General features: G+C 48.4%; 1 protein-coding gene across 6 annotated transcripts in view; it reads left to right on the top strand.

Moving 5' to 3' along the window:
* TNS1 (tensin 1) overlaps positions 1–26,297 on the top strand; it is a 201,479-nt gene that overhangs the window by 19,041 nt on the left and 156,141 nt on the right. For all 6 annotated transcript variants that reach the window (XM_067026849.1, XM_067026837.1, XM_059052085.2 and 3 more), the window contains one exon: positions 5,919–5,956. Coding sequence is in view for 2 of the 6 variants with exons in the window: in XM_067026837.1 (XP_066882938.1) it covers positions 5,919–5,956 (38 nt within the window). In the remaining 4 variants the exon portion in view is untranslated. The remainder of the gene's footprint in view (positions 1–5,918; positions 5,957–26,297) is intronic.

Here is a 26,297-nt window from a genome sequence, read left to right as displayed (position 1 = left end):
CCGTGAGGGGGCAGTGTTGACACCCGTGGGCTGAGGTGGGGCTCCTGGGCTCCATGGAGCTTTGGTTTGACAGGGTCCCTCCCCAGGGGGCTTCATCTTGCAGGGTCACTAGCCTTCCGTGGGAGCTAGGGAAGGCCATGGTCTTCTCAGGTGGGGTTGATCATGAGATGTGTGTCCAGGGAGGACTCAGGCATCTGAGGGATGCCAGGAGGGGGAGGCTGGAGTTTTCCTGCCCTCGTTCCCCCGCAACGAGAAATGGTACCCTGTGGAGTGGGCATCCCTGTCAACCGGGTGTTTCCTCAACAGCGTTTGGGATGTTTTCAGGGTTGGAACCTGGGTTCCCCCACTTTGTTGGTTGTGGGGAGGAAGTGGTAGGTGGTGACTACGATGGAGAGACTGGCTGGGGTTATACACACACTCTCACAGCTGGAAGAGAGCTTGGAGACCATCTGTTCCAGGGGTCGGAAATGCAAGGGCCTTCAGAGGAAAGCAGGCAAGTGAGTGTGGACAGCAGGCCATGGTGGGGGCCCCAGGGATCCGGAGAGAGCTGCTCTGCTGGAAGGCACTCCAACTAAGAGAAGAAGCCTTTGTGATTTAAACACTGAGCCGGTTAATGAAGACAAGCCTTCGGGCCCAATCTACCCTGGAGGCTGCCAATTGGCTGCCTTATTTTCTGAGGAGTCTGAGACTCAGAGAGGGGAGTGGCTTGCTTCAGGTCACACAGCTCTGATAGCAGTCAGGACTAGAACCCAGCTCTCCTGACTCGGGGGGGATCTTTCGTATAATAACAACAATCACGAAGGTGATGGAGAGGCTGCTGATATAGCTAATCCTTATACAGAACATACTCTGGGCTGGCCATGTATATTAACTCATTTAATTCTCACAACTCTGTGATGTAGATGCTATTAAACCCCCATTTTCGAGATGAAGGGATGAAGGCTCAGAGTGGTTCAGTAACTTGCCCCAGATCACAGAGCTGGTGTGTGACCTGCATCTGAGCTGAGAGCCAGTCTCCATGAAGCCAGGTAGGTAAGTGGGTAGGTGGAGAGCAGGACCCATGGATGAGTGGATGAAGGATCAGTTAACTCCTTTAGTGCTCCCACCCTCTTACTAGGCTTGATCAGAGGTGGTGTTTGGCCTGAAGCACTTGGGAAGACTGACTATGGTCCCCACCTGCCCTCTCCCAGCAGGGGGTGGAGCTGAAGAGCGAGGCTCCCCGACCCTCACTTGTGTCTTTTCTGTTGCTCCAGAATGTCAGTCCTGGTCCCAGGGGTTTAGGCTGGGGGAGAATCCTTCCAGTTTGAAGTTTACTATACATTTATTGAGCCCATCTATGCCAGACCCAATGCTAGGGGATGTACAAAGCAGTACAAAGCTGCAAAGTTGAACAGGACCTCACTTTCTCTCTTAAAGCAGTTGAATGTGGGGGAGAACCAATAATAAAGGAATACTTAGTCCTCCAAGGTGGCAAGCGCTTTCCAAGGGTTGTGGGCTGAGGATTCTTGGAGCACAGAGGAGAGAGGGACCATCTTTGAATTATCCAGGGAGGAACATTTTGAACTGGGCCTTGAAGGATGTATATGAGTTCACCATTCCAGACCTTGAACCTTGTAGACTCAAAGTCTGTGTGGGGAGTTTGGTGGGGCAGGAACAGATCTCTTTAGTGGCAGTGGCTGGTGGTAGAGGCAAGACTAGGCCATGTAGGGCCTTATAAGTGTGTTGAGGAGCTAGACAGAGGGTTCTAAGCAGGGGTACAATGTGATCAGTTTGTACTTGAGAATAGCCTGTGACTCTGTGGATTGAAAGGAGACAAGGCTGGTGGGGAGATGGGGCCCAGGGAAGGATAACTGGTCTGAACTGGTGCAGTGGTGTGGGAGGAAGGTTGGGATTCAGCAGCCTCTTTGGATGACTAATTGCTTGGTAGGGTAGGGAGAGGGAAGAAGGAGTTACACAGAAAAGAATATGCAGGTACCCAGGGAGCAAGGAAGGACCCAGGGGATGGCCTCTGGTCTTTGTTTGCAGCATCAGCCTTTGGCTTCTTGCTTTCTGAGGGATCCTGTCCTCTGGTTTCTGTATTAGTTAGCTGTAGCTGCATAACAAATTACTCTAAAACTTAGCAGTTTAAAACAAGTACAGAACTATTCTCTCACATAGTTTCTGTGGGTCAGGGATTCATGAGTGGGGATTCATCCATGTAACTGGGTGGTTTGGACTCTGGGTGTCTCATGAAGTTGCAGTCAAGGTAGCTGGGGCTGTAGTCATCTGAAGGCCTGACAGGGGTGGAAGATACACTTCCAAGGTGGTTCAGTTGTGTGCCAGTCAACTTTGTGCTGGCTGGTGGCAGGAGGCCTCAGTTGCTCACTATGTGGCCCTCTGTATTGGGCTGCTTGAGGGTCCTCATGACATGGTAACTGGCTTCCCCTAGAGTGAGTGATCCAGGAGACAAAGGCTGAAGCCACCAGTGCCTTTGATGACTTAGCTTCAGAAGTCATATACCATCTTTTCTATAATATCCAGTTGGTATATAAACCAGTTCATTGTGGGAGGGGACTGCAGAAGGGTGAGCATACCGGGAGGCGAGACACACTGGCGGCTACCTTGGAGGCTGGCTGCCGCAGTTTACCTTTCTGTGACACACTTGAACGTGCCATTGGTCTGAGAAGTGATAAGCCAGCTAGATGGCATATTTCAAATTACAGCAGGAGGGATGCAGGTTAGAGAGTAGGAAATACTGCCCTATGGGAGAATACCTGAGACGGGTGAATAAGATTGTAAAGGAGCCTTCCCTGGAGGGGACTCAGGGCAAGAGGGTTTCCCTGGGGTTGGGAGCAGGTGCTTCTGAAGGTGCACAAATTCATTTGTGGGGGCTTGACAACGCCTGTGCTGCTTGGAACCTGCCACTTGAATTCAGTTTGCTGAGCTTTTGTCTTTTGAGCGGGGGGCTGGGGGCTGGGGGCTGGGGGCTGGGGGAGGTATATTCCCTTGCTCCCCACTCTAGAGCTTTCAAGGACAAGCTCTCTGCATTCCAGCACGTAGGGAGAACTCAGTACATTGTAGTGCAATTGCCCAATGATTTCCCCATCTGCCCTCCATTCAAGGGCATTTATTGAGTGTCTGTCCACTGTGTGACAGGCAGGCCTGCCCTGCAGGCCATTCACTGCCAAGAGTGCCTGCCGGAGAAAGCACTGGAATCAGTCATTTTGCTCACCAAGCCATGCATCCAGGTACAAGGCTGGGTCCTCCTGGAGAACGAGCATCTTCTTGCTATTCCCACAAAGACACTATAGTCAGTGTCCAGTGGGCTGGTCTGCCCAGAGGGTGGGACTTTTTCTAATTTGCACAAAGGTGCTGTTCGGTGCTGTGCACTTGGAGCAGACACTGTTCTAGCTGCTGGGGATACAGTGTGAATGAGACATGCATGTTCCCTGTCATCATCCGTCTAGTGTGGGGAGATATACTATATATAAGTGAGCAGGAATTACCCCAGATGAGTTCAGATTGTGAGCTGTCCTAAGAGGATTTTATCAGGGTGCTGCTGAGAAAGAATGATGGGGAGCCTACTGTAATTTGGGTGGTCAGGGAAAGCCTCTTTGAAGAGATGGCTTTCAGTGGATTCTAGAAGCAGAAGGATGTGGCTTGGTGAACAATGGAGAGATGGAGTGAGGGAGAGCTTTCCAGGCAGCCAGAATAGCAAGTGCAAAGGCCCTGAGGTAGGAAAGTTTTGATGCACTCTGTGAACGTCAGGAGTATGAAGTCTGATGCCGAAGAAAGATGGAGTCCTGGCTCTCATTGTGCTCCCAGTGTCTAGACTGGGGTTGGGAGGCCTGGATTGAACACTTAGGGGTGCCTTATTGATTGACTATGAGACGCTGGGGGGAGGGTTATGGTTCAGGAAAAGACTGAGTGGGGGGGAAATGATTAAATGGGGGTGCACATAAACTCCAGGGGAGATCTTCAGGTCAACTCAGCAAACGTTTATTAAGCCTCTACTATGTACCAGGCACTGTATCTCTTGTGTGTGTGTGTGTGTGTGTGTGTGTTTGTGAGAGATAGCGAGCGAGCCAGGAGGTCCCTTCCTTGAAGGAGCCCACAAGTGTAGGAACCAAGATGGTGCAGGAAATGGCACTCTGTGGTGATGCCTTCAAGGAGGAGGGAAGAGTGAGAGAGGCCTCCAGAGGAGGGACCCAGGCCTTATTCTTGAAGACCTGGCATTTGATTAGCAGAGGAAGAGGAAAGGTAGGCCCTAGGTCTGGAGGCAGTGGCCCAGTGGGGCGCCTGCCTGACTGGAAGGGCCTTCAACGCTCAGGCCACATGGCCAGAGGCTTTCTCAATTCCACATTCCTAGGCCAGAAAAGAAGGCATGGGGGTGGGGCAAGGCAGGCTGCCGGCGTCAGAGTGGAAACGCCCTCTGCAGGGGCGTGGCCTGGGGTTGGGGGTGGGGTGGGGCAGAGGGAGAAGCAGAAAGGCTTGATGGATGGGTCTGACTTGACGTGGGTGGTCGGGGGCGGAGAAGTCCCCAGGCCGGGCTGCACGGCTGGTGGGGTCAGGAAAGCCTTGCGCAGCACGGGCTGAATCACAGGCCTGAGCTGGGGCCAGAACTAGGTTCTGGGAGAACAAGGGCCGGCCAAGGTCACATCCCAGACTCCACCCGGTGTGCCTCCCAGCTTCCTCCCGACCCCTACTCCCACCGACAAACCAGAAGCCTTCGTGTGGGGTGCCCTGGAGCCTCTTTTGGCGGCTCTGGGCCTTCAGCTGTGCCTCAATCTCCCTTCTGCGTTCCGCTGGGGATCTGGTTGGCTCGTGGTTGGAAAGGGGTTGGGTAACTGTAGATCCAGGAGGCAGGGCAGCCGACTGTGGTCCAGGGCTGTGAGGATTCGCCGTCAGGGTGGCTCCCTGTTCCCTAACCGGTGCCCCTGACCCACCTGCCTCCTCAGGCCCAAGTCAGCGCACAAGCTCAGCTCAGGAGACCCCCTCACCCATCTTTGGGACCTGGTGAGAGGGGCTCACCAAACCCTGGGTGGAGGGCCCTGGGCTTAGGGTGGGCAGGCCGGGACATTCCAGGCTAAGGGAACCCCACAGGAAATTTGATTCCAGCTTCTGGTTGTGGGAGTGCAGAGCAAGTCGTGTGTGTGTGTGTGTGTGTGTGTGTGTGTGTGTGTGTGTGTGTGTGTGTTTCAACTCAGGTGTTTCAACACATAGTTTGTGAATCTGTGTCCACACGTCTGTGTCAGGCTATACTCCGAGGATCTCCCGTGAAATTGTGTGTGCGATTCACCCCCACCCCCGCCCGCCCCCAGTCAGAGGTTTCTCCTTGGGCTTGTGAGTGGGTGTGCAAGGCTGGCTATGTGTGCACGTTATGTCTGAGTGTATGGGTGTAAGTGGTTATTGGTGTCTGTGTGTATATAGGTGTAAATGTGTGTGTGTGTGTGTGCACGTGCGTGGGCCTCTGCTGGACCATGAGCTGGGTCTGTGTGACTCTCGTGGGGGGAGTGAGTGTGATCTTGGTTCCCGGGTGCCAGCTGCCTGCCTGGCGTGTAAGGGGAGAAGGTCCCCTTATTCCTAGCTCGGCCGACAAGGACCCTGGGTCGGGGCCACCTCTGCCCTCTGCAAGGATCCAGCGGCGGAGTCGGTTCCCCTCCTCTCCCCCTGCTCCTCCCAACTTCCCGCGGCCGCCCGAGGGGCTCTGGCAACGTGGTCTAGGCGCCTCCTCGGCCCGCGGGTTCGCAGTCCCAGCCGTTCTCGCCCCTCTGGCCCTGGGGAGCTGCGGCAGCCCCCCGCCCCCTCCTCTCTCCGTCCCTCCTTCCCTCCTTCCCTCCCGAGCGCGGATTGCGGGCGGGGGTGGGAGGAGATTTCGCCGGAGTTTCCATTTCATACCTCGCGGCTAAACTTTCTTTCTGTGTCTCGCCCTCTTGCAGTCTGCAGCTTCTCCTGTCATCGGAAATGCCAGGCCAAGGTAAGGGGCTGCGGGCCGCTGGCCCCGCGGGGGGCTTGAGGACGGGACGGGCTAGGGGTCATGGGACTGGAGCGGGGGCGCCGGCGGGCCGGGGGCGGTGCCGTGATCGTCCCCTCCTTCTCTCTTTGTTTATGCAAAGCTTCTGGGCCCCGGAGCTGGCTCAGGTCAAGGTGAAGGCGAGGGCCGGGGGCGGGGGGGGGGGAGCGGCGAGGGGGATGGGGGCGCGATTCACAGGCTCGGCGGCTATTGGGGGTGGCTGGCAGGGATCGAGCTCCTGGAGAAGGGCCTTTGAAGGTATTTCCACCTAGTTCTCAAGGGGAGTGGATGTATGGAGGGGGAGAGGGATGCATTTCAATTCCCCCTTGGGCCGCGCCGAGCCCTAGTTGGCCGGATTTGGCCAGCCTAGAAAAACGCGGATGGGACCACAGCCATAGGACCCCGAGGGCGGAGAAGGGGATAGGTAGGGGGAGTGGGGGTGAGGTGGAAAAAGGTCAGAGGTCGGGGTCGCGCTGGGTCTGGAACCTCCTTGAGCGACTGTCCCACTCTCTTCATTGGCGGGATCCCACTTTGGTGCTCAGTTTCCTCATCAGTGTTTCCTGGCTGGTCTCAGTGGGAGAGCAAAACAGGAGGAAAGAAAGACCAGAGGAATTGCTGGGTCCTGGTTGGCCAGGTTGGCTGGTCCCTTGCTGCATCCTCTCATGCTTTGGCAGAAGACTGATCACCTGGTGGCAGCCTTGGAGTAATGGGGGTGGGGGTGGGGATGACACCAGGATGGATTTTGACGGATGACTTGGGAAGGAAATTGTTCCCTCAGATGCGCTCAGCTTTCTGGAGGTGGAAGTGCCCTGCCTCATCCTTTCGTGGGCAGCCAGTCTATGCACTGTCCCCATTATTGTTAATATCCTCCCTGCACTGTAACCCCTGCCTTTGCTGTTCGCACTTAATCTTTCAGGAAGGAGTTCAGTGAATGGAAGGAAGGGGGAGGATGCGTCAAAAAGGAGCTTTGAGCAGTTGAGGCCCAGTGTCTGGTGCATCTCATGCTCTGCTTCTTGTTAGCTGGGTGACCTTGGGCAAGTCATGTAACCTCTCTGAGCCTCTGTTTCATTCTCAAGGATATGGGAATAAGAAAAGGTTATTATGAGGATGAGATGGGATAATGTGTGTGACGTGCCCAGCACAGCGCCTGACACACAATAGGTGCTCAAAAAACATAACAGGTAATTGATTAGTATCAGTTGGTAGCTCTGAGGGCAGAGAGTTACATTGGAGAAAGGTGCTGATGGAGTAGGCCTCTCTGAGAGGGGATCCTCTTCCTCCTGAGTGACCTTGCTCAAGCAGAGGACACAGCCTTGCTGTGGGGTAGGGGAGGGGTCTCTCCATCTGGAAACTCCAGGTTGGAGGGCTGTCCCAGCAGAAGTGCAAAAGGCCTGGCTTGTTTCTGCCATCTGGACAGTTTCTGCCCCTTCTGTTGTCTTCTGCTTTTCTGACAACCTCAGCCTTTTCTTCTCTGGGTGGGAAGTGAGTTTCTGCCTCTCCCTGCATCTCCCACCTTGTTCTCTTCATCCAGAGCAGAGTTTTTCCACCTTTAACCCCAGAACCTTCCGGTGTTCTTGCTCCTCCACAATCACCCCACCCCCTTCCTGCACCTGTTTCTCTTAATAACAATGGACATTTGTACAGTGCTGTAGGCCTTAGAAAACACTTCAATGCGTTATCTGATTTTATTCTTTTAATTCTACCAGAGCATAAAACAGGCTGAAAGATCTCGTTGTTTTACAGATAAACCGAGGCACCCGAAGGTTGCATGACTTTCCCAAGGTCTCACAGTATATAATTCCTCACCCATTTCTGTCCCTGGGCCTTTGCGCTTCCTTCGAAAATGTCCCTCTTGCCTAGGGGCAGACATTCCTTGATCCTTGCCTGCCTTTCCCCCTTTGCCTACCATCTCTTGCAGTAGTGGATACAGTCAGAGAGGATAGGTGATGAATGTCCAGTGAAGGGTCTGAGTAGGGTGAATGGGGGGTCCAGAGAGGCTGAGAGGTGTGACAGAAGATGGCTCCTTGCTGTACAGCTGCCTCCTGTATGGATGCAGAGAGACGACAAAGATGACTTCTGGGGGGCGTAGCCTGCTCGGCAGTTCTCACATACGCTGGGGGGTCAGAATACACCAGGCTGCAGCAGCCCTGCTCTGCCCAGCCAATGAGGCTAACCCGGAGGGAAAAGGTGGACTGGCAGGGCAGTAGCCAGACAGACAAATGGGGCTTTTTATAGGATTTTTCTCTATAGGAAATGGTACCTACTGGTGGTGTGAGCTCCACCCACCTGGCAAGTCTCTCCCCTAAAACTACAGATCTTGCTAACGCCTTGCCTTTTCCTCCTGCTGGGAAAGGGTGATGTGAACCCCAGGACACACAGCAGAGCTCTGTACTCTGGATTTTATAACCAGATCAACTTGGAGGTCATCTCATCCATCCCCCTGCCTCTAGAAGGGATTCATTAAACCAATGTTTTTTGAGCTCTTTCCATATGCCAGACACTGTTGTAGGTGAACAAGACAGAGAAGGCCTTTGCCCTCATGGGACTGACATTCTCACAGGGGAGACAGATAATAAATAGGCAAACACGTTTTGAGGGAATCGAGCTAGAGCAGGGGTTAGAGAATGATTAGGCTGAGCGGCCCAGGACAACTCCTCCAAGGAAGTATTGTGTGAGATGAGACTCCAATGATGTTACATGATCATTTGAGAGACGGAAAGAGCCAGTGCACCTGAGGTGAGGTGAGCTTGTCACGCTTGAAAGAAGGCCGTGTGGCTGGAGAGTAGTGAGCGCTGGCGGGTTTTAAGCATGAAGGACATGATCTGATCTCCACTTGGAGAAGGCCGCCCTGACCTTGAGCAGGCAAAAGTATAGGAGCAGGGAGATGGGTCAAGAGGCGGCTGATGTTGCCCAGGTGAGAGACGCTGGCGGCTTAGTCCATGGCGCTTGCCGGAAAGATGGTGAGAAGGGACCAGGCCTGGGAGGCATTCTGGGGTAGAGCCCGGAGCCTGGCTGTGGATGGGATGTTGGGTGTGAGAGTGAGAATGGGCTCAAGGATGACTCCCAGGTTTTTGGCCAGAGTCACCGGGTACACGTGGTTCTATTTACTGAGATGGATGAAGTGTGTGAGAAATTTCTAGGGAAGAGGGTGCCAGGACTTCTGCTTTGCTTGGTCTCTTATTTCACGGTTCTTTTCCCACACACTGGGGATTTCTTGCTGATATGGATCCTCTCCTGCCCTCTCAAATTCAGCTCACTCCGGCCACCCCTCTGGTAAGTGGCTGGTTCTGGATGCCTAAACATGCCTCCTTCCGGACTGTTCCTGCATCGTGAACCCATGGCTCTGAGCAGGGCTCTATTATTTATACGTCACATTACGATGTAACAAATTACCCCCAAATTTAGTAGCTTAAAGCAGCAACACACAGTTTCTTCTGTGTGTCAGAAATTTGGGAGTGGCTTAGCTGGCCAGTTCTGGGCTGGGGTCTCTCATGGGGTGGCAGTCAAGATGTCAGGTGGGGCTAATGTCATCTGAAGGCCTGACAGGCTGGGGGATCTCCTTCCAAGATGGTTCATTCATGTGGCTAACAAGTTGGGGCTGGCTTTTGGCAGGAGGTGTCAGTTTCTTGACACACAGCCGTCTCCATAGGACTGCTTGAGTGTCCTCATAACATGGCGCCTGGCTGCCTCAAAGTGAGTGATTCAAGAAAGAGCAAGGCAGAAGCCCCATGTCTTTTATAGCCTAGGCTTGGAAGACAAACACTGTTTCTACAATATGCTATTAGTCACACAAGTCAGCCCCATTGAGTGTGGGAGGGGCGTATAAAGACATGAATACTTGGAGGCAAGAATCACTGGGACCATTTGGAGGCTGACTACCACAGAGTTCCAGGGAGAGAGCAAAACGGATCTGGCTCTTGAGAGGTCTTGAGAGTGGTGGGAAGGGCAGGGACATAGGAATCAGACATACCTGGGTTTGAACTCTACCCTGCTGCCTTCCAGCTGTGTGAGCTGGGTTATAGAGGATTAAATGCACATTGACACATAGTAGGCATCTTCTTTCTTGGAACCATAGGTGAAACTAGAAAGGAGCCCAGATAGTCTGTGCCTTGTTCTTTGCCACTTGGAGCTGCTTGAGAAAAAATGCTCAGTGCTGGCAGAGGAGGGCCCTTAGTGCTCAGCTCAGAGCAGATGTTAAATACATGTTTATTGCACTTGGGACTGCTGAGAGATCCGTTGCGCCCTCAGCTTCTAGAATAGTGCCCGGCCGGTAGTAGAGGTTCCAATGAAGAAGTAAAGGAGTGGAATAAAGGAATGTTGAGAAACAAGAAGGTCCTATATAGGGAGAGGCTGAGGGGGTGGATGAGAGCAGGAAAGAAGGAGCAGAAAAACCATTCAAAAATTCTCTTTCAAAAAGTTCTCCTACCTCCAGACACAAAGATGCTCCATATAGGGAATTCCCTGGCAGTTCAGTGGTTAGGACTTAGCACTTTCACTGCTGTGGGCCCGGGTTCAATCCCTGGTGAAGGAACTAAGATCCCGAAAGCCACATGGTGCGGCCAAAAAAAAAAAAAAGATGCTCCAAATTATAAATCTAGGCATTTACATTGTCTAGCTGGGGTATAACTCACATACCATCAAGTATACAAATTGATAAATTTCTACATATATATATATGAACCAGATCAATATCTAGAACATTTCCGGCACCCCAGAAGCAGCCTTTATGCTCCCCTCCAACCAATATCCCCCAAAGGTAATTGCTAGTCTTACTTATACCATCAGAGATTAGTTTTGCCTGTTTATGAACTTCATATAAATTGAATCATGCAGTATGGTTTACTTTTGTGTCTGGCTGATTTCACTCAATATTATGTCTGGGAGGCTCATCTGTGTTCTAGTGGGTTGCAGTGGTTCATTCATTTTTTTTTTTTTTTTTTTTTTTTTGCGGTACGCGGATCTCTCACCGTTGGGGCCTTTCCTGCTGCGGAGCACAGGCTCCGGACGCGCAGGCTCAGCGGCCATGGCTCACGGGCCCAGCCGCTCCGCGGCACGTGGGATCTTCCCGGACCAGGGCACGAACCCGTGTCCGCTGCATCGGCAGGCGGACTCTCAACCACTGCGCCCCCAGGGAAGCCCAGGTTCATTCTTTTTTTATTGCTGTGTTGTATTCCAGTATGTGAATAAACCCCAATTTATTTATCCATTCCACTGCTGATTACCATTTGGGTTATTTCCCGTTTGGGGCTACTATGAGCAGACTGGCTCTGAACATTTAATCACCTGTGTCTACACTGAACTTTGTAATACACAAAGCATTTTCGCTTACCTTCTCAGTGCTGTGAGCTGGGCAGGGCTCATGGGAGTCCCATTTTAGAGATCCAACGTTGAGGCCCAGGGACGGTAACCAACTCGGCTAAGGGCACCTTAGTGCCAGTGGCTTTCTGGCACTTCCCTGGGATAAATGGTGGGGAGCAGGTGAGAAGGGAGGTGAGTCTGAGAGCAAGCCCGCGAAACAGAGACAAATAGAGAGAAGAGGCTGGTACAGGCACCGGCAACTCATCGTAGTTCACGGAAGCCCCGCTCTCCAGCTGTCCCCCTAAATCTCTTGAGGGGAGCAAATTCTAAGCCTCCCTGAGTCCCCACCCTTAAGTCTCATAGGGGTCCTTATGTGTCCCCAGTTGTTTCTCCTATTGAGGATTTAAAATGAATGGCCCAGGGTTTGTCTTGCACTTTTATTTGAGCATGTGCACAGTGTGTATATACACAGCAGATTTTCTTCTGTTTTGCTTTTCTCCTCACTTGCCTGCTATAGGGTTCTACAACCTCCAGATACATCTTATTCATTTGTGTATTTATTTATGATTTTAAAGGAGACTTTACATTTTCGGCTGGCTTTCGATTTACAGAAAAGTTGCAAAGATAATACAGAGAGTTCCTGCGCAGCCCACACCCAGTTTCCCCTAATCCTGATACGTGTCTGAGAAACCCTTTTTTCACTCCTGACTTACCCCCTTGTTTGAAATAGCAGTCCCAGCTGACAAGGGCGGCTCCTTCCAGCAAAATGCTAGCTGTCTATTCCAGGTCAGATAAGAGTTAGATGAAAAGACCAGGTAGATGCAGGGCAGGAAAATTGCCCAGGCCCGCACCTCAGCCTCCGGGCAGTCCCTTCTCACCTCTCTTCCTTTAGTTCTCCTACCCTCTTCCCAGCCCTGGCACCTCCCTGCCCTCAGCACCAGGTGGGAGGGAGGGGGGAGGGGGGTGAAGAGAGGAGGCTGCAGCAGTGAGTCAGTCTCCTCCCCTGTACCAGAGGGGTTTACATCCCATCCTTTAAGCTTGAAAGGAAAGGAAATCCCATAATTAACCCCCATCTTTCAGTCACATTATACATCACTGTCCCGCTCTCTCATAAACACACCTGCAGCCTCCCTTCACAATTGTGTTGGAGGCTTGTTGTATTCTCCTGCTACCGGGATTAGCAGGGTAGTGGGAAGAGGTTCATGGCTCCAAGATCCATCCATTGCTCTGAGCCCAGTGGAGTGCTTAAGTTCTTTGGCCTTGGAGACAGAGTGTTGTGTTTAAATGCTGACTACAATAATAACTGGCTGTGTGACCCTGGGCAAGGTACTTAACCTCACTGAGCCCCAGTTTCCTCGTCTGTAACACAAAGATTATAGTAGGATCTATTTTGTAGGGCTCTATGATAACCCAGCTAAAATGCCAAGCTCAAAATTAAGTGGTCAAAATGTTGCTAATATTTATCATTTTGTATTCCTCCTACCTTTTTTTTTTTAAATGTCTTTATTGGAGCATAACTGTTTTACAATGGTGTGTTAGTTTCTGCTTTACAACCAAGTGAATCAGTTATACATATACATATGTTCCCATATCTCTTCCCTCTTGCGCCTCCCTCCCTCCCCACCTCCCTATCCCACCCCTCTAGGTGGTCACAAAGCACAGAGCTGATCTCCCTGTGCTATGCGGCTGCTTCCTACTAGCTATCTATTTTACATTTGGTAGTGTATCTATGTCCATGCCACTCTCTCATTTCGTCACAGCTTACCCTTCCCCCTCCCCATATCCTCCTACCTTCTTCTAACTCAGAAGAAGAGGGGAGATGGGAATTCCCTGGCGGTCCAGTGGTTAGGATTCCACGCTTCCACTGCAGGGGGCACGGGTTCAATCCCTGGTTGGGGAACTTAGATCCCGCATACCATGCTGGGCCACACGGTGCAGCCAAAACACCCCAAAACAAAACAAAAAAAGGTGGGGAAAAATCTGAACTGAGAGACCAGCCAAGCTTGCTAAAGGCACCTGTGTCAAGCAAGATGATGCTTGCATATGTTTTGCTTCTCTTCTCCCTCTCCACTATCAAGGAAGAATGAGGAAACAGATGTAGGTGAATATAATGTGTCTTTTGCTCTTTGCTTGCCTCAGGGCACCTGAGATCTGTAGCAGTGGTTCCAGACCTTGTCTATGCATTAGAATCACTGGGGTGCTTTAAAGATAATGATGCCTGGGTCCTCCTCCCCAGGGATTCTGATTTAATTGGTTTGGGGCATGATCTGGGCATTGGGATTTTTGAAAGTGACAACCATAGGTGGGGGTGTAAAATGGCACAACCATTCTGGAAAGCAGTTTGACCGTTCCTTATAAAGTTAAGCATACACTTGCCTTATGACCCAGCAATTCTGCTCCAAGGTATTTACCCAAGAGAAATGGAAACATGTCCGCTGAAAGGCTTGCACATAAATTCATACCAGCTTTATTCACAATAGCTATGAATTCACAGTTCACAGTTCACGAACTGGAAAAACCCAAATAGTCAACAACAGGTGAATGGACAAATTGTGTCATAAAGGTCCAGTGGAATACTATGTGGTGATAAAAACTAATGAACTATTGTTACACACAGCATCGTGGATGAATCTCAGAAACACTGTGCTTGGTGAAAGAAGCCAGACACAAAAGAGTACATACTAGATGGTTACATTTTTATGAAATTCTTGACAAGGCAAAACTCTCATGACAGAAAGCAGATTAGTACTTTTCCTGGAGCTGGGGGGTGGTGGGAAGATTGACTGCAGAAGAGTGTGAAGGAACTTTTTTTCGGTGATACAGATGTTCTTTATCTTGATTGTGGTGGTGGTTACCCAGAGTATGTGTTTGTCAAACTCACTGAACTACATTCTTAAAAGGAAGGGATGCATTTATTGTATATAAATTATTTGTCAATAAAGTTGACTTAAATAAAAGCTTCCCAGGTGAGTCCCCTTTGCAGCCAAATTCGAGGACCTCTGGTCTGCGGCTTCTGAAGACCCACCTCTGTCTTTGCTGTCTTGGTCAGGACCCAGCACAGTGCCAAGTGTGTAATAGTGCTTTCTGTGGTCAAGGGCCTCTCTTACTCTTTTTTAAAAAATAACAACTTTCTTGAGATGTAATTCACATACCATACAATTCACCCGTTTAAAGCATACATTTCTTTTTTTTAAAAAAAATTATTTATTTATTTTTGGTTGTACCAGGTCTTAGTTGCAGCTGGTGGGCTCCTTAGTTGCAGCTGGCAGGCTCCTTAGTTGTGGCATGCGAACTCTTAGTTGCTGCATGCATGTGGGATCTAGTTTCCTGACCAGGGATTGAACCAGGTCCCCTGCATTGGGTGGCGAATTCTTAACCACTGCGCCACCAAGGTAAAGCATGCATTTCAGTGTTTTTTTTGGTATATTCAGTGTTGTGCAACCATCACCACAGTCAATATTAGAGCATTTTATCACCTCAGAAAGAAACTCCATACATTAAAAAAAAATTATCTTATTGAAGTATAGTTGATTTACAATGTTTTGTTAATGGTCTGCTGTACAGCAAAGTGATTCAGTTATACATTTATATACATTCTTTTTCATATTCTTTTCCATTATGGTTTATCACAGGATATTGAGTATAGTTCCCTATTCTATACAGTAGGACCTTGTTGTTTATCCATTCTATATATAACAATTTGCATCTGCTAACCCCAAACTCCCAATCCATCCCTCCCCAGTCCCCTCTCCCCTTTGGCAACCACACCTGGGTTCTCTATGTCTGTGAGTCTTTCTGTTTCGTAGATAAGTTCATTTGTGTCATATTTTAGATTTCACATATACGTGATATCATATGGTATTTGTCTTTCTCTTTCTCTTTCTGACTTACTTCACTTAGTATGATAATCTCTAGGTCCATCCATGTTGCTGCAAATGGCATGATTTCGTTCTTTTTTATGGCTGAGTAGTATACCCATCTTCTTTACCCATTCATCTGTCGATGGACATTGAGCTTGTTTCCATGTCTTGGCTATTGTGAATAGTGCTGCTAGGAACATGGGGGTGCATGGATCTTTTTGAATTATAGTTTTGTCTGAATATATGCTGAGGAGTTGGATTGCTGGATCATATGGCAACTGTATTTTTAGTTTTTTGAGGAACTGCCATACTGCTTTCCATGGTGGCTGCGCCAACTTACATTCCCACCAACAGTGTGGGAGGGTTCCCTTTTCTCCACACCCTCTCCAGCATGTAAGAAACCCCATACAGTTTAACTGTCCCTCCTCAATCCCTCTCCTTCCCGCACCCCGGCCCCAGCCTTAAGCAACCACTAATCTGCTTTCTGTCTCTATGTATTTCTCTATTCTGGAGATGTCACATAAATGGAATAATAGAATGTATGTTCTTCAGGGGTGGCTTCTTTCACTTAGCATAATGTTTTCAAGATACACCCTTTGTATGGTCTAATAATATGCTATTGTATGAGTAAACCACATTTTGTTTATCCATTTATCAGTTGATGGACATTTGGGTTGTTTCCACCTTTTGATTATTGTGAATAATGCTTCCATGAATATTCATGAACAAGTTTTCTTGTGGACATATGTTTTCACTTCTCTTGTATCTCTCTCTCTCTCTCTCTCTCTCTCTCTCTCTCTCTCTCTCTACCTATATGTGGAATTACGGGGTCCTGTTGTAACTCTATATTTAACTTTTTGAGGAACTGTCAGCCTGTTTTCCAAAGTAGCTTATATTAGTTTTCTAGGTCGGCTGTAGCAAAGTATCACAAACTGACTTAACAGAAATTTATTGTCCCACAGTTCTGGAGGCTAAAAGTCCAAAATCAAGGTGTTGGCAGGACCATGTTCCTCTGAAAACTGTAGGGGGAATCGTACCTTGCCTCTTCTTAGATTTGACTGGTTTGCTGGCAATCTTTGGTGTTTCTTGGATTATAGATACTTCACTTTACTCTTTTATCTTCACATGGTATTTTCTGTGTGTGTCTTCTTATCATCTTTCCTCTGTGTCTGTTTGTCTCTGTGTATCAAATTTTTATAAGGACACCAGTCACATTGGATTAAGGCCACCATAATGATCACATTTTAACTTGATTACCTCCATAAAGACCCTTCTTCCAAATAAGGTCATATTCTGAGGTACTGGGACCTCAACATATCTTTTTGGGGGGGACACAATTCAACTTACAACATAGCTGCATCATTTTGTATTCTCACCAGCAATGTATGAAGATTCTGATTTCTGTACATTCTCATCAATACTTATTTGACTTTTTGATTATAGCCATCCTAGTGGATATGAAGTGATATCTCATGGTGGTTTTGATTTGATTTCCCTGGTGACTAATGATGTTGAGTATCTTTTCATGTGCTTATTAGTCATGTGTATATCTTTTTTGGAAGAATGTCTGTTCAGATTCTTTGCCTATTTAAAAAATTAGGTTATTTGCCTTTTTATTGTTGGGTTATAAGAGTTCTTCATATGTTCAGGGTACAAGTCCCTTATCAGATATGTGATTTGAGGGGTTTTTCCTGTCCTCTGGGTTGTCTTTTTACTTTGTAACACACAAGTTTTAAACTTTGATTCAGTCAAATTTATCTAATTTTTTTCTGTTATGGTGTGTGCTTTTGGTGTCATAGCTAAAGTCAAATCCAAAGTCATGTTTATACCGATGTTTTCTTCTGAGTTTTATAGTTTTGGCTGTTACCATTAGATCTTTCAACCACTTTGAGTTAGTATTTATATATGGTATGAGGTAAGGGCCCAACTGCATTCTTTTTCATGTGCCTATCCAGTTGTCCCAGAAATTTGTTGAAAAGACTACTCTTTCCTCACTGAACAATCTTGGTAACCTTGTCAAAGGTCAGTTAACCATAGATGTGAGGGTTCATTTCTGGACTCTTAATTGTATTCCATTGAGAATGGAATAAGGGTATGTCTGTCCTTACACCAGTACCGCAGATTACTACTGTTTTATAGTAAGTTTTGAAATTCGAAGTGTGAGTCTTCCAATTTTATTCTTCTTTTTCAAGATTGTTTTGGCTATTTTGGGTCCTTTAAGTTTCCATTTGAATTTTAGGATCAACCTATCACTTTCTACAAAGCAGCCAACTGAAATTCTAATAGGGATTAAATTGAATCTGTAGATCAATTTGGGGAGTATTGCCATCTTAACAATGTTGAGTCTTCTGATCCATGAGCATGGCATATCTTTCCATTAATTTAGATCTTCTTTAAATTCTTTTCATTTAAATTCATTTAAATTCATTTTCTTTTGTAGTTTTCAGAGTATAAGTTTTACGCTTTGGGGAGGCTAAATTTATTCCTAAATATTTCATTCTTTTTGTTGCTATGTTAAATAGAATTGTTTTCTTAATTTCATTTTCAGATTGTTCATTGCCAGTGTATAGAAATACAATTGTTTTTTTAAAAAATTAATTAATTTATTTTTTGGCTGTGTTGGGTCTTCGTTTCTGTGTGAGGGCTTTCTCTAGTTGTGGCAAGCGGGGCTTACTCTTCATCTGGGTGCACCGGCCTCTCACTATCAAGGAGCACAGGCTCCAGACACGCAGGCTCAGTAGTTGTGGCTCATGGGCCTAGTTGCTCCGTGGCATGTGGGATCTTCCCAGACCAGAGCTCGAACCCGTGTCCCCTGCATTGGCAGGCAGATTCTCAACCACTGCGCCACCAGGGAAGCCCTGATTTTTTTTTAACATCTTTATTGGAGTATAATTGCTTTACCATGTTGTGTTAGTTTCTGCAGTATAACAAAGTGAATCAGCTATATGCATACGTATATCCCCATACAATTGATTTTTGTATATTGAAGATTTATTCTGCAACCTTCATGAACTCATTTATTAAATTCCAATAGTTTTAAAATTGAATTCTGTAGGATTTTCTATATACAAGATCATCTCATCTGTGAATGAAGATAGTTTTACTTCTTCCTTTCCAAACTGAAAGCCTTTTATTTCATTTTTTTGCCTACTCATCCTGGCTAGAACCTCCTAGAACTAGACATGGCAAGAGAAGAAATCCTCATCTTGTTCTTGATCTTAGGGGAAAGCATGCAGTCTTTAACCATTACGCATGATGTTAGCTGCGGGTTTTTCATAGATGCCCTTTATTACATTAAGAACTTTTCCTTCTATTTCTACTTTGTTGAGTGTTTTTTTTTTTTTTAAATAATATTTGTTTATTTATTTAGGTTGTGCCGGGTCTTAGTTGCAGCATGCAGGATCTTTAGTTGCGGCATGAGGGCTTCTTAGTTGCAGCATGTAGGCTTCTTAGATGCGGCGTGCGGGCTCTTAGTTGCGGCATGCAGGCAGGATCTAGTTCCCCGACGAGGAATTGAACCCAGGCCCCCTGTGTTGGGAGTGTGGAGTCTTACCCACTGGACCACCAGGGAAGTCCCTGTTGAATGTTTTCTAAATCAGGGTTTTGTCACATCTTTTTCTGCATCTGTTGAAATGATCGTAGTGCTTTTGTTTTTTTATTCTATTGATATGGTATATTACAGTAGTTGATTTTCAGATGTTGAAACAACCTTGCATTCCAGGGATATATCCCATTTGGTCATGATGTATAATTCTTACTATTATATATTGCTGGATTTGGTTTCTAGTATTTTGTTGCATCTCTGTTCATAAGAAATATTGGTCTTTAGTTTTCTTTTTCTTTTTTTTTTTTAGTTTTCTTTTTCTTATAATGTCTTTGTCTGGTTTTGATATCGAGGTAATAGTGGCCTCATAGAATGAGCGTTTGCTCCTCTTCCACTTTTTGGAAGTGTTTGTGAAGAGTTGATATTGATTATTCTTTAAATGTTTGGTAGAATTCACATGTGACATCATCTGGGCCTGGGCTTTTCTCTTTGTGTAGTGTTTTGATTGCTAATTCAGTTTCTTTATTTGTTACATGTTTATTCAGATTTTCTATTTCTTCTTGAGTCAGTTTTGGTACAATGTGTCTTTCTAGGAATTTGTCCATCTCACCTTAGCTATCTAATTTATTGCCCTACAGTTGTTCATAGTGTTCCTTCATAATTTTTATTTCTGTAAGGTCGGTAGTAATATCCCCTCTTTCATTTCTGATTCAAGTAACTTAAGTGGTCTCTCTTTTTTTGCTGGTCAGTCTACTAAAGGCTTATCAACTTTGTTTACCTTTTCAAAGAATCTATTTTCTCTCTAACTGGCAGGGTTTTGCATTATAATCACTTCATTTATAGCCACTGTTTATTGAGTATCCTCTGCACGGTGGCTACTTGACACTCATCTCATTGAATCCTTGAAAAACCACCCATGAAGTGGATATAATGGGCCATACTCTCAAATGAGAAAACTGAGGTGTGAAGTGTTTGCACCAGTCATGAAACTAGCAGGCAGCTCAGATCTGAGTATCTGGCTCCAAAGCCTGATGACTTTTCATTATTTCCTTTTCCACTTTCAGCCTCTACTCTCTGCTGCTGAGGCTCGTTTTCTGAATTCTAAGGAGAAGAGCCATGGGTCACCATTCCCTTGCATCACCTGTCAGTGGGTCTCAGCCTTGCCTGGCGAGTCCATTAAGCATATTCCTGCCACCCTCAACTTGGGTTCAGTAGGGCTTGGCTTGGGCCCAGGGATCTGCATTACTGTCTAACGGCCCCAGTGATTCTGATGCTGGGGTCCCTTGATAGCACCTGACTAACGCGCTTGCCCCTGGAGACCCCACTTCAACTCCACTGGGCACAGGCCCCTACGAAGCCACTGGTTCCTCTGGCTTCTGCTTCCCCGGCAGTGGGGGTCAAGGATGAGGTAGGTCTTGGGTGGGAGGCCATTTTATCGCCAGTTTATAAAAAATTTTGAGAAGTTGTAATACTCCTCCCTTCCCCTCAATCTTCCTAGAGGTATCTCTCAGAGTGCGGGGCCTTCAGGGGTTAATAAGTAGCCTTGGAGTGTGTCATAAGCAGTCAGTGCACACGTGCGTGCACAGCCACACCCACACCCACACCCACCTAAGGCTGGGAGAGAAAGTGACACTGAGCTGTGACTGGCTTCTCATTTTCCTGGAATGTGGCTCCCAAAAGGTCTCATATTTTTCGCGTTTCTGACTCTGGGGCTGTGTAAACATCACACGGGGGTTTGCTGCTTCTGAGAGACTGCAGGAGTTAGGAAGGGGAGGGTGAGAACCCAGAGCCGGGAGAGAAAGGCAAAGGGGAGCTGGAGAATTGGAGCCAGAGAAGGAGACAGGAGAGGGAAGCCCTGAGGTCCCGCTGAAACGGGACACATGGTGAAATATGCAGGAGGGAACAAAGGCCAGCAGTTTCCTGCTAAGAAAGAGTGAGCGTGAGGGATCTGGGGAGGGCCAGGGTCTGTGGTGCAGGGAGAGGGCAGAGGAGCCAGGGCAGGTTAGAAGTTCTGTCAGTGGCATGGGAAGGGAGGTGACTCCTGAACCCCTGGCCCACGCCAGCCTCCCTGGCTGCTTCCGGCTTTTAGCTTGAGGGTCTGCAGTGTCCACTGGAACTGGCTGAGCAGGGAGAGCGAGGGAGAGATGGACTTCCCCTCCTGGGGTGTCTGCCTTTGCTTGAGAGGAGCTGCTGGTCCTGAGGGAAAGCACTGAGTTGCCTCCTGAAGACCTGGCATTCTCTGCTGCTTGGCTGTCCCTGGGGGCCAAGACTCAGTCTTAACCTTCTGAGCCTTCCAAGCCACTGACCCCAAACCAGTACCGGAGCCTGGATGTCCTGGTGGAGTTGGAGCCCCTCTGGCCTTGGGCTCAGGTGGATCTTGATTCTGCTGTTTACATGAGCTGCGTTATAGGGGACAAATCATTCCACCTCGGAAACTGGTCTCATCGGTATAAAAATGGTGACACTGATATGTCTCAGCCACCTTGCAAGGTTGGTGGTTTGAGGATTAGCGAAAATGTAGGTAAAATCCTGTGGGCTCTTTCTCAATAGATGATAACTCTTATTCTATCATTCTGAGACCCAAGGATAACAAACAGCTAAGTGTCCCAGAAACCAGCAGGCCTGGCCAAGTGCACAAGAATGACCATGGCCCACGTTCCTTTACCCTCCCCCCACATTGATTTCCTCACCTGCGGTCACCTGCTGGCCCCATGTCCTCCTTTCTGCTCTGCCCCGCCCAGAACCTATGAGGCCTCTGTTCCCTCTCTCTGAGGGTTTTGGCTCCTGGCTGATGAATGACTCGGCCAATTGTTACCCCCAGCCAGCAGGCAGCAGGCAGGTCGGGTGGGATGTTAGCGGGGGGCCATTAGGAGGAGAGGGGTATGTGTGTCCCGCGGCACAGCAAAGTACAGAGCAAGTCACACATTAACCGCCTGGCCTGTTTCCACCGGCTGGGCCTGGGTACCCAAGCGAGGGTGTCCAGGTGTCTGGGTTCAAACCAGGTTCTGTTCAAGGAAGCAGGGAAGGAAGTTCACTTGTGGGTCACGTGTGATTGGAGGAGCAGCAGAAAAGCTCCAGTGCCCTTTCCTGCACTCCGAAAATCACACTGGCTTGAATTCCACCGTTAGTCTCTGGCTTACAAAGATTCTCTATCCCTGCACAGACAGGATCATTTAATCTAATCCTCACAACAGCATTAAAAGATAGGCATTAATATAATCCCTCAGGGCACAGAGGAGGAAACAGGCTGAGATGGTTGAGCAAATGTGCTCACACAGCCAGGAAGGTGGTAGAACGGGGACCAGGAGTTGAACCCAGACTCACGGAGAGGCTCCAGGAGAGAGTCTGACCTGGAGGTGGTGTGGTGAGGATCCCGGGCCCGCTTCTGACTTTCCTTCTTCGATGCTCACTAACTCTGTAAGTTGCTTAGTCTGTTTGTGACTTGGGTTCCTGATCTATAAAACTCATACAAATAGTCCCTGCCTCCTAAGATTATTGTGAGAACTAAATGAGTGAATGCATGCTTAGGGTAATAGATAAATATCACCAATTATTATCATGGCTCTCCTGTGAATGGGGTCCTAGGACAGAGGCTGCAGTCAGGTTGGGTGGAGGAAGTTCTGCTTTACTAAGCTTGCCTGGACCTCTAGGGAAGACAGTTGGAATGGTCCCCCCTGGACTGACCTGTCTTGTGAGATGGTGAGCTCTCAGCAGCTATCTTGCATTGTGGGGAGGAGGTTGGACTGAGGGCAGTGAAGGTCTCTTTTCTTGTAACTGAATGACCTTGGACCGTTTTCTTTTCTTTCTTTCTTTCTTTTTTTTACATTTTGTTTATTTTTTGGCTGCACCACGTGTTAGTTGCAGCATGCGGGATCTTCGTTGAGCCACGTGGGATCTCTCACTGCGGTGCGCGGGCTTCTCTCTAGTTGTGGCATGTGGGTTTTCTCTTCTCTAGTTGTGGCACGCCGGCTCCAGGGTGCGTGGGCTCTGTGGTTTGTGGCACGTGGTCTCTCTAGTTGAGGTGCGAGAGCTCAGTAGTTGTGGCCCGCAGGCTTAGTTGCCCCGTGACATGTGGGATCTTAGTTGCCTGACTAGGGATCGAACCTGTGTCCCCTGTATTGGAAGGCGGATTCTTTAGCACTGGACCACCAGGGAAGTTCCCGTTGGATGGTTTCTGAAGTGCCCTGATTCTCAGTTTCTCATCTATACACTGGGGTTATGAAGACCTTCCTGCAGGGTTGTGGTGAAGATTAAATTAGCTAGATATGGAGAGTGCTTTTCAGCTGCTGGTGCACAGTAGCCAGAGATTTGTGACAGCTGTGGTTGTGGTGGTGGCGTCGTGGTTATTATCATTAGATGCCAAGTGTGGCTCTCTCCAGGTGATGATCCTAGAGCTGGAATACCCGTGTGTTCCACCTCTGCCAGGTCTCTTTGCTTTGCTCCCTGAGCAGTCTGCCTTCTTCTTCCTCTGCCCCCTTAGTTTGAGCATCTCTCCTCTGATTCTCAGGTGTCTGGGAACCTTCTCAAGTTCAATCCGTCTTCCCTTCCAAGGACTTAATTTTTTTAACAGTCCTCTGCTCTCATTCTGACCCTTAATCTGTGTCTTCTTCAGGACCCACTTACATATTTTCTAAAATTTTGAGATGATTTTAAACTTCCAGAAGATTTGCAAAAATGGTACAAAGAGTACCACTATACCCTTTTCTCATTTTTTCTGAATGTTGACATCTTATGGAACTGTTGCATGATTATCGAAACTAGGAAACTAGGAAATTAACATTGATCTGATGCTATTAACTAATCTACAGATCTTAGTAGAATTTGGCCAGTGTTTCCGTTACTACCTCTCTTCAGATCCAGGATCCAGTTTGAGATCCCACTTTGCATTTATTTCTCACATCTCCTTAGACCCTTCCAAGCTGGGACAATTCCTCAGTCTTGCTTTGTTTCCTTTGACTTTGGCACTTCTGAAGAGTCCTGCTTAGTTATTTTGCAGAATGTCCCTCACTTTTGGTTTACTTGATTTTCTATTTCCATCATTCCTTCTACATTTATTAATTGGAATTCTACTGTAAAGAACTGTACCTTATCCCACATTTATTTATTCAATTATTTATTTATGTCTGTAGGGAACCTGGATATCCACTTTACTTTATAGGTTATAATCCAATGCTATCATTATTTTTCTTGGATCAAATTGACCCAGCTCTGGCCATTGGGAGTTCCTTTAAGTTGGTAGGACCCAGTTTTTGACCTCTCTTATTTACTCCCTGTAGCAGTTAGGGTTCTCCAGAGAAACAGAATCAATGGGATATTTATATGAAGATAATTATTTTAGGGAATGGGCTCACACAGTTGTGAGGATGGGCAAGTCTGAAATCTGTAGAGCAGGCTGGCAGGCTGACACCTCAGGTAGGAGTTGGTGTTGCAGCCTTGAGACAGAATTCCTTCTCCAAGAAACCAGTTTTTGCTCTTCAACTGATTGGATGAGGCCCATCCATATTATGGAGAATAATCTTGATTTCAGGTCAGTTGACTGTAGATATTAACCTATCTACAAAACACCTTCACACACACCTGGATTGGTGTTTGATTAAATCACCAGGTGCTCTAATCTAGCCAATTTGACACACAAAACTATCACACTCACTCATTCTATAGGAAGCATGAAAGTCATTTGGCTTTTCATATGTCAACATGGGTGGGTGGATGGAGAATACAGGCCCCCCTGCCTCAGGCTGGTTTGGGATGGAAGTTTTCAATCCTGGTCCAGGCCTCTTTAGTTTCCAGATTTGACCTTTGATTCCTGCTCTCTGTGAGAGCTTCTTGGGCAAATCCTTCCTTTCTTCTGTAAAACTCGAGAATCATTGTTCTGGGGTGGGTGGATTTAGAAGGATTTTAAATGCCTGCTTCTGAAGCTTGAGTGGGAACATCCTACCTGCTCCCCCACCCATCCCCGCAAGGCTTGGCTTCTGGTACCTTCCAGGACTTTCCACCAACCTTCTGGGGATACACCTGGGGTACCCCTGCTCCATCCTGGGAGAGGCTGAGGTGCTGTTAACTGCAGCTGTTCCTCTCTCTGATCTGATCACTTAGGAAGAGGGTCATCAGAGAGTCTAAAGTGGGTCAACCACAGAGCCCAGGCAGGAGCTGTGGCTACACGCACATACTAGTGTGTGCACACATGCGCATGTGTGTTTAGTATCCTGAAGTCGGATGGGGAGTACTTAGAGATACAGGGAGACCTTCTGGGACTTGAACCTGCAAGGGGCCCACAGGTGCTGAGCAAGGCTCTCTAACTGGACAGGGTTCCCCGAAGTTCTTAGACCTCTGGGGAGGCGGGGGTGAGAGGCCTGGCTTTTCCAGAACTGGGGAAGGAGATGTGGAAACTAGTGGAAAGGGACCTTCACGCAAGAAGAAAAACCTAACTATATCCCCAAAGACCTGCACTGCTGAGAGGGCCTGGGCGTTCCTCCTACCTCCCTGTTTCTTTCCATAAGGGGAAACTGAGGCCCAGGGCAGTTCCAGCTTCAGTAGAGGAGTCGGTATCAGGCACAGTCACTGGGGGTAACCAGATTATTTCCTTGGTCTTCGTGAAGGATAACCTAAGAGGAAGTAGGTTGATACCGTAGCTGGAAGGGGTTAGTTCTAGGAGGTGCTGGTGGGAGCCCAGGAAGGGGCCCCAGGGGACTGAAGGGATAGCCGGGACCCCTTGATTGGAATCTCAAGAATAGAAATGGTTGTGTTTGGCAGGGGAGGGCTGGGCCTTCCAGCACTGGGATGTGTGTGTCTGTAGTGGGCAGGATGATGAGCCCAGGAGAATCCTGAAGTTCCAGCCTGCCTTGCACTGACCTGGGGAATATAGCACAGGCCAGCTGGTGCCCGTTAAGACCACATCTGTTCTCGCACCACTGCTGCACCCACTGCTGTGAGCCCAGCCTCTGGGACAGTGACGAGAGCCAGCAGATGGGACTGGTGCTGGTGAGCATCCTTGGGCCTTGAGGTGGACCAGCCCGAGCCTCAGTTTCCTCCTCTGTAAGATGGGAATCATGAAAATAATGTCTAGCTCATCGAGTTTCTGTGGAGAGCTTTGGGGATGGTGCACCTCGTGGGGTGAATGTCCTATTCCTGGTTGGGGTGATGAGTGGGGGGCACCTTTATGTGAAGCTGGCACTCCTCCTGCCCCACACTCACTGGGCCAGTTAGGAGGGGCTGGGGGGTCCTCCCAGGACCGTGGTGCAGGAGCGGTCCCTCCCCTACAGGGAGGCCTCCCACTGCTCTCTACAGCTGCCTCTCCTCCTCCTCCCCCCTTCCTGATCCCCCTCCTCCCCCACCTCCCCTCACCCAGGAGGATGATAAACGCACTGCCAGCTCCGAATAGGGCCTGACCTCAGCGGCGAGGCATCTCCCCTCGCCCCCCACCCTCCCAGCCGCCAGCCCTGCATTCCTGGAGAGGATGAGGTTGAGCTGCGGTGCTCACCCCTCCTTTGTCCTGCCGGCTGCTGCCCACCGGCAGCTTCCTTCCACCCAGTCTCAGCAGAGCTTGAATGCCAAAGGGCCCAACTGTGGGCCTTGGATAGGATAGTTAATAGTAATAATAATA

The sequence above is a fragment of the Kogia breviceps genome, chromosome 2, assembly GCF_026419965.1.
Source record: "Kogia breviceps isolate mKogBre1 chromosome 2, mKogBre1 haplotype 1, whole genome shotgun sequence".
In the NCBI taxonomy this organism is placed as follows: Eukaryota; Metazoa; Chordata; class Mammalia; order Artiodactyla; family Physeteridae; genus Kogia; species Kogia breviceps.
The sequence above is the reverse complement of the archived record's forward strand: the minus strand, read 5'-3'. Positions and strand labels throughout refer to the sequence as shown.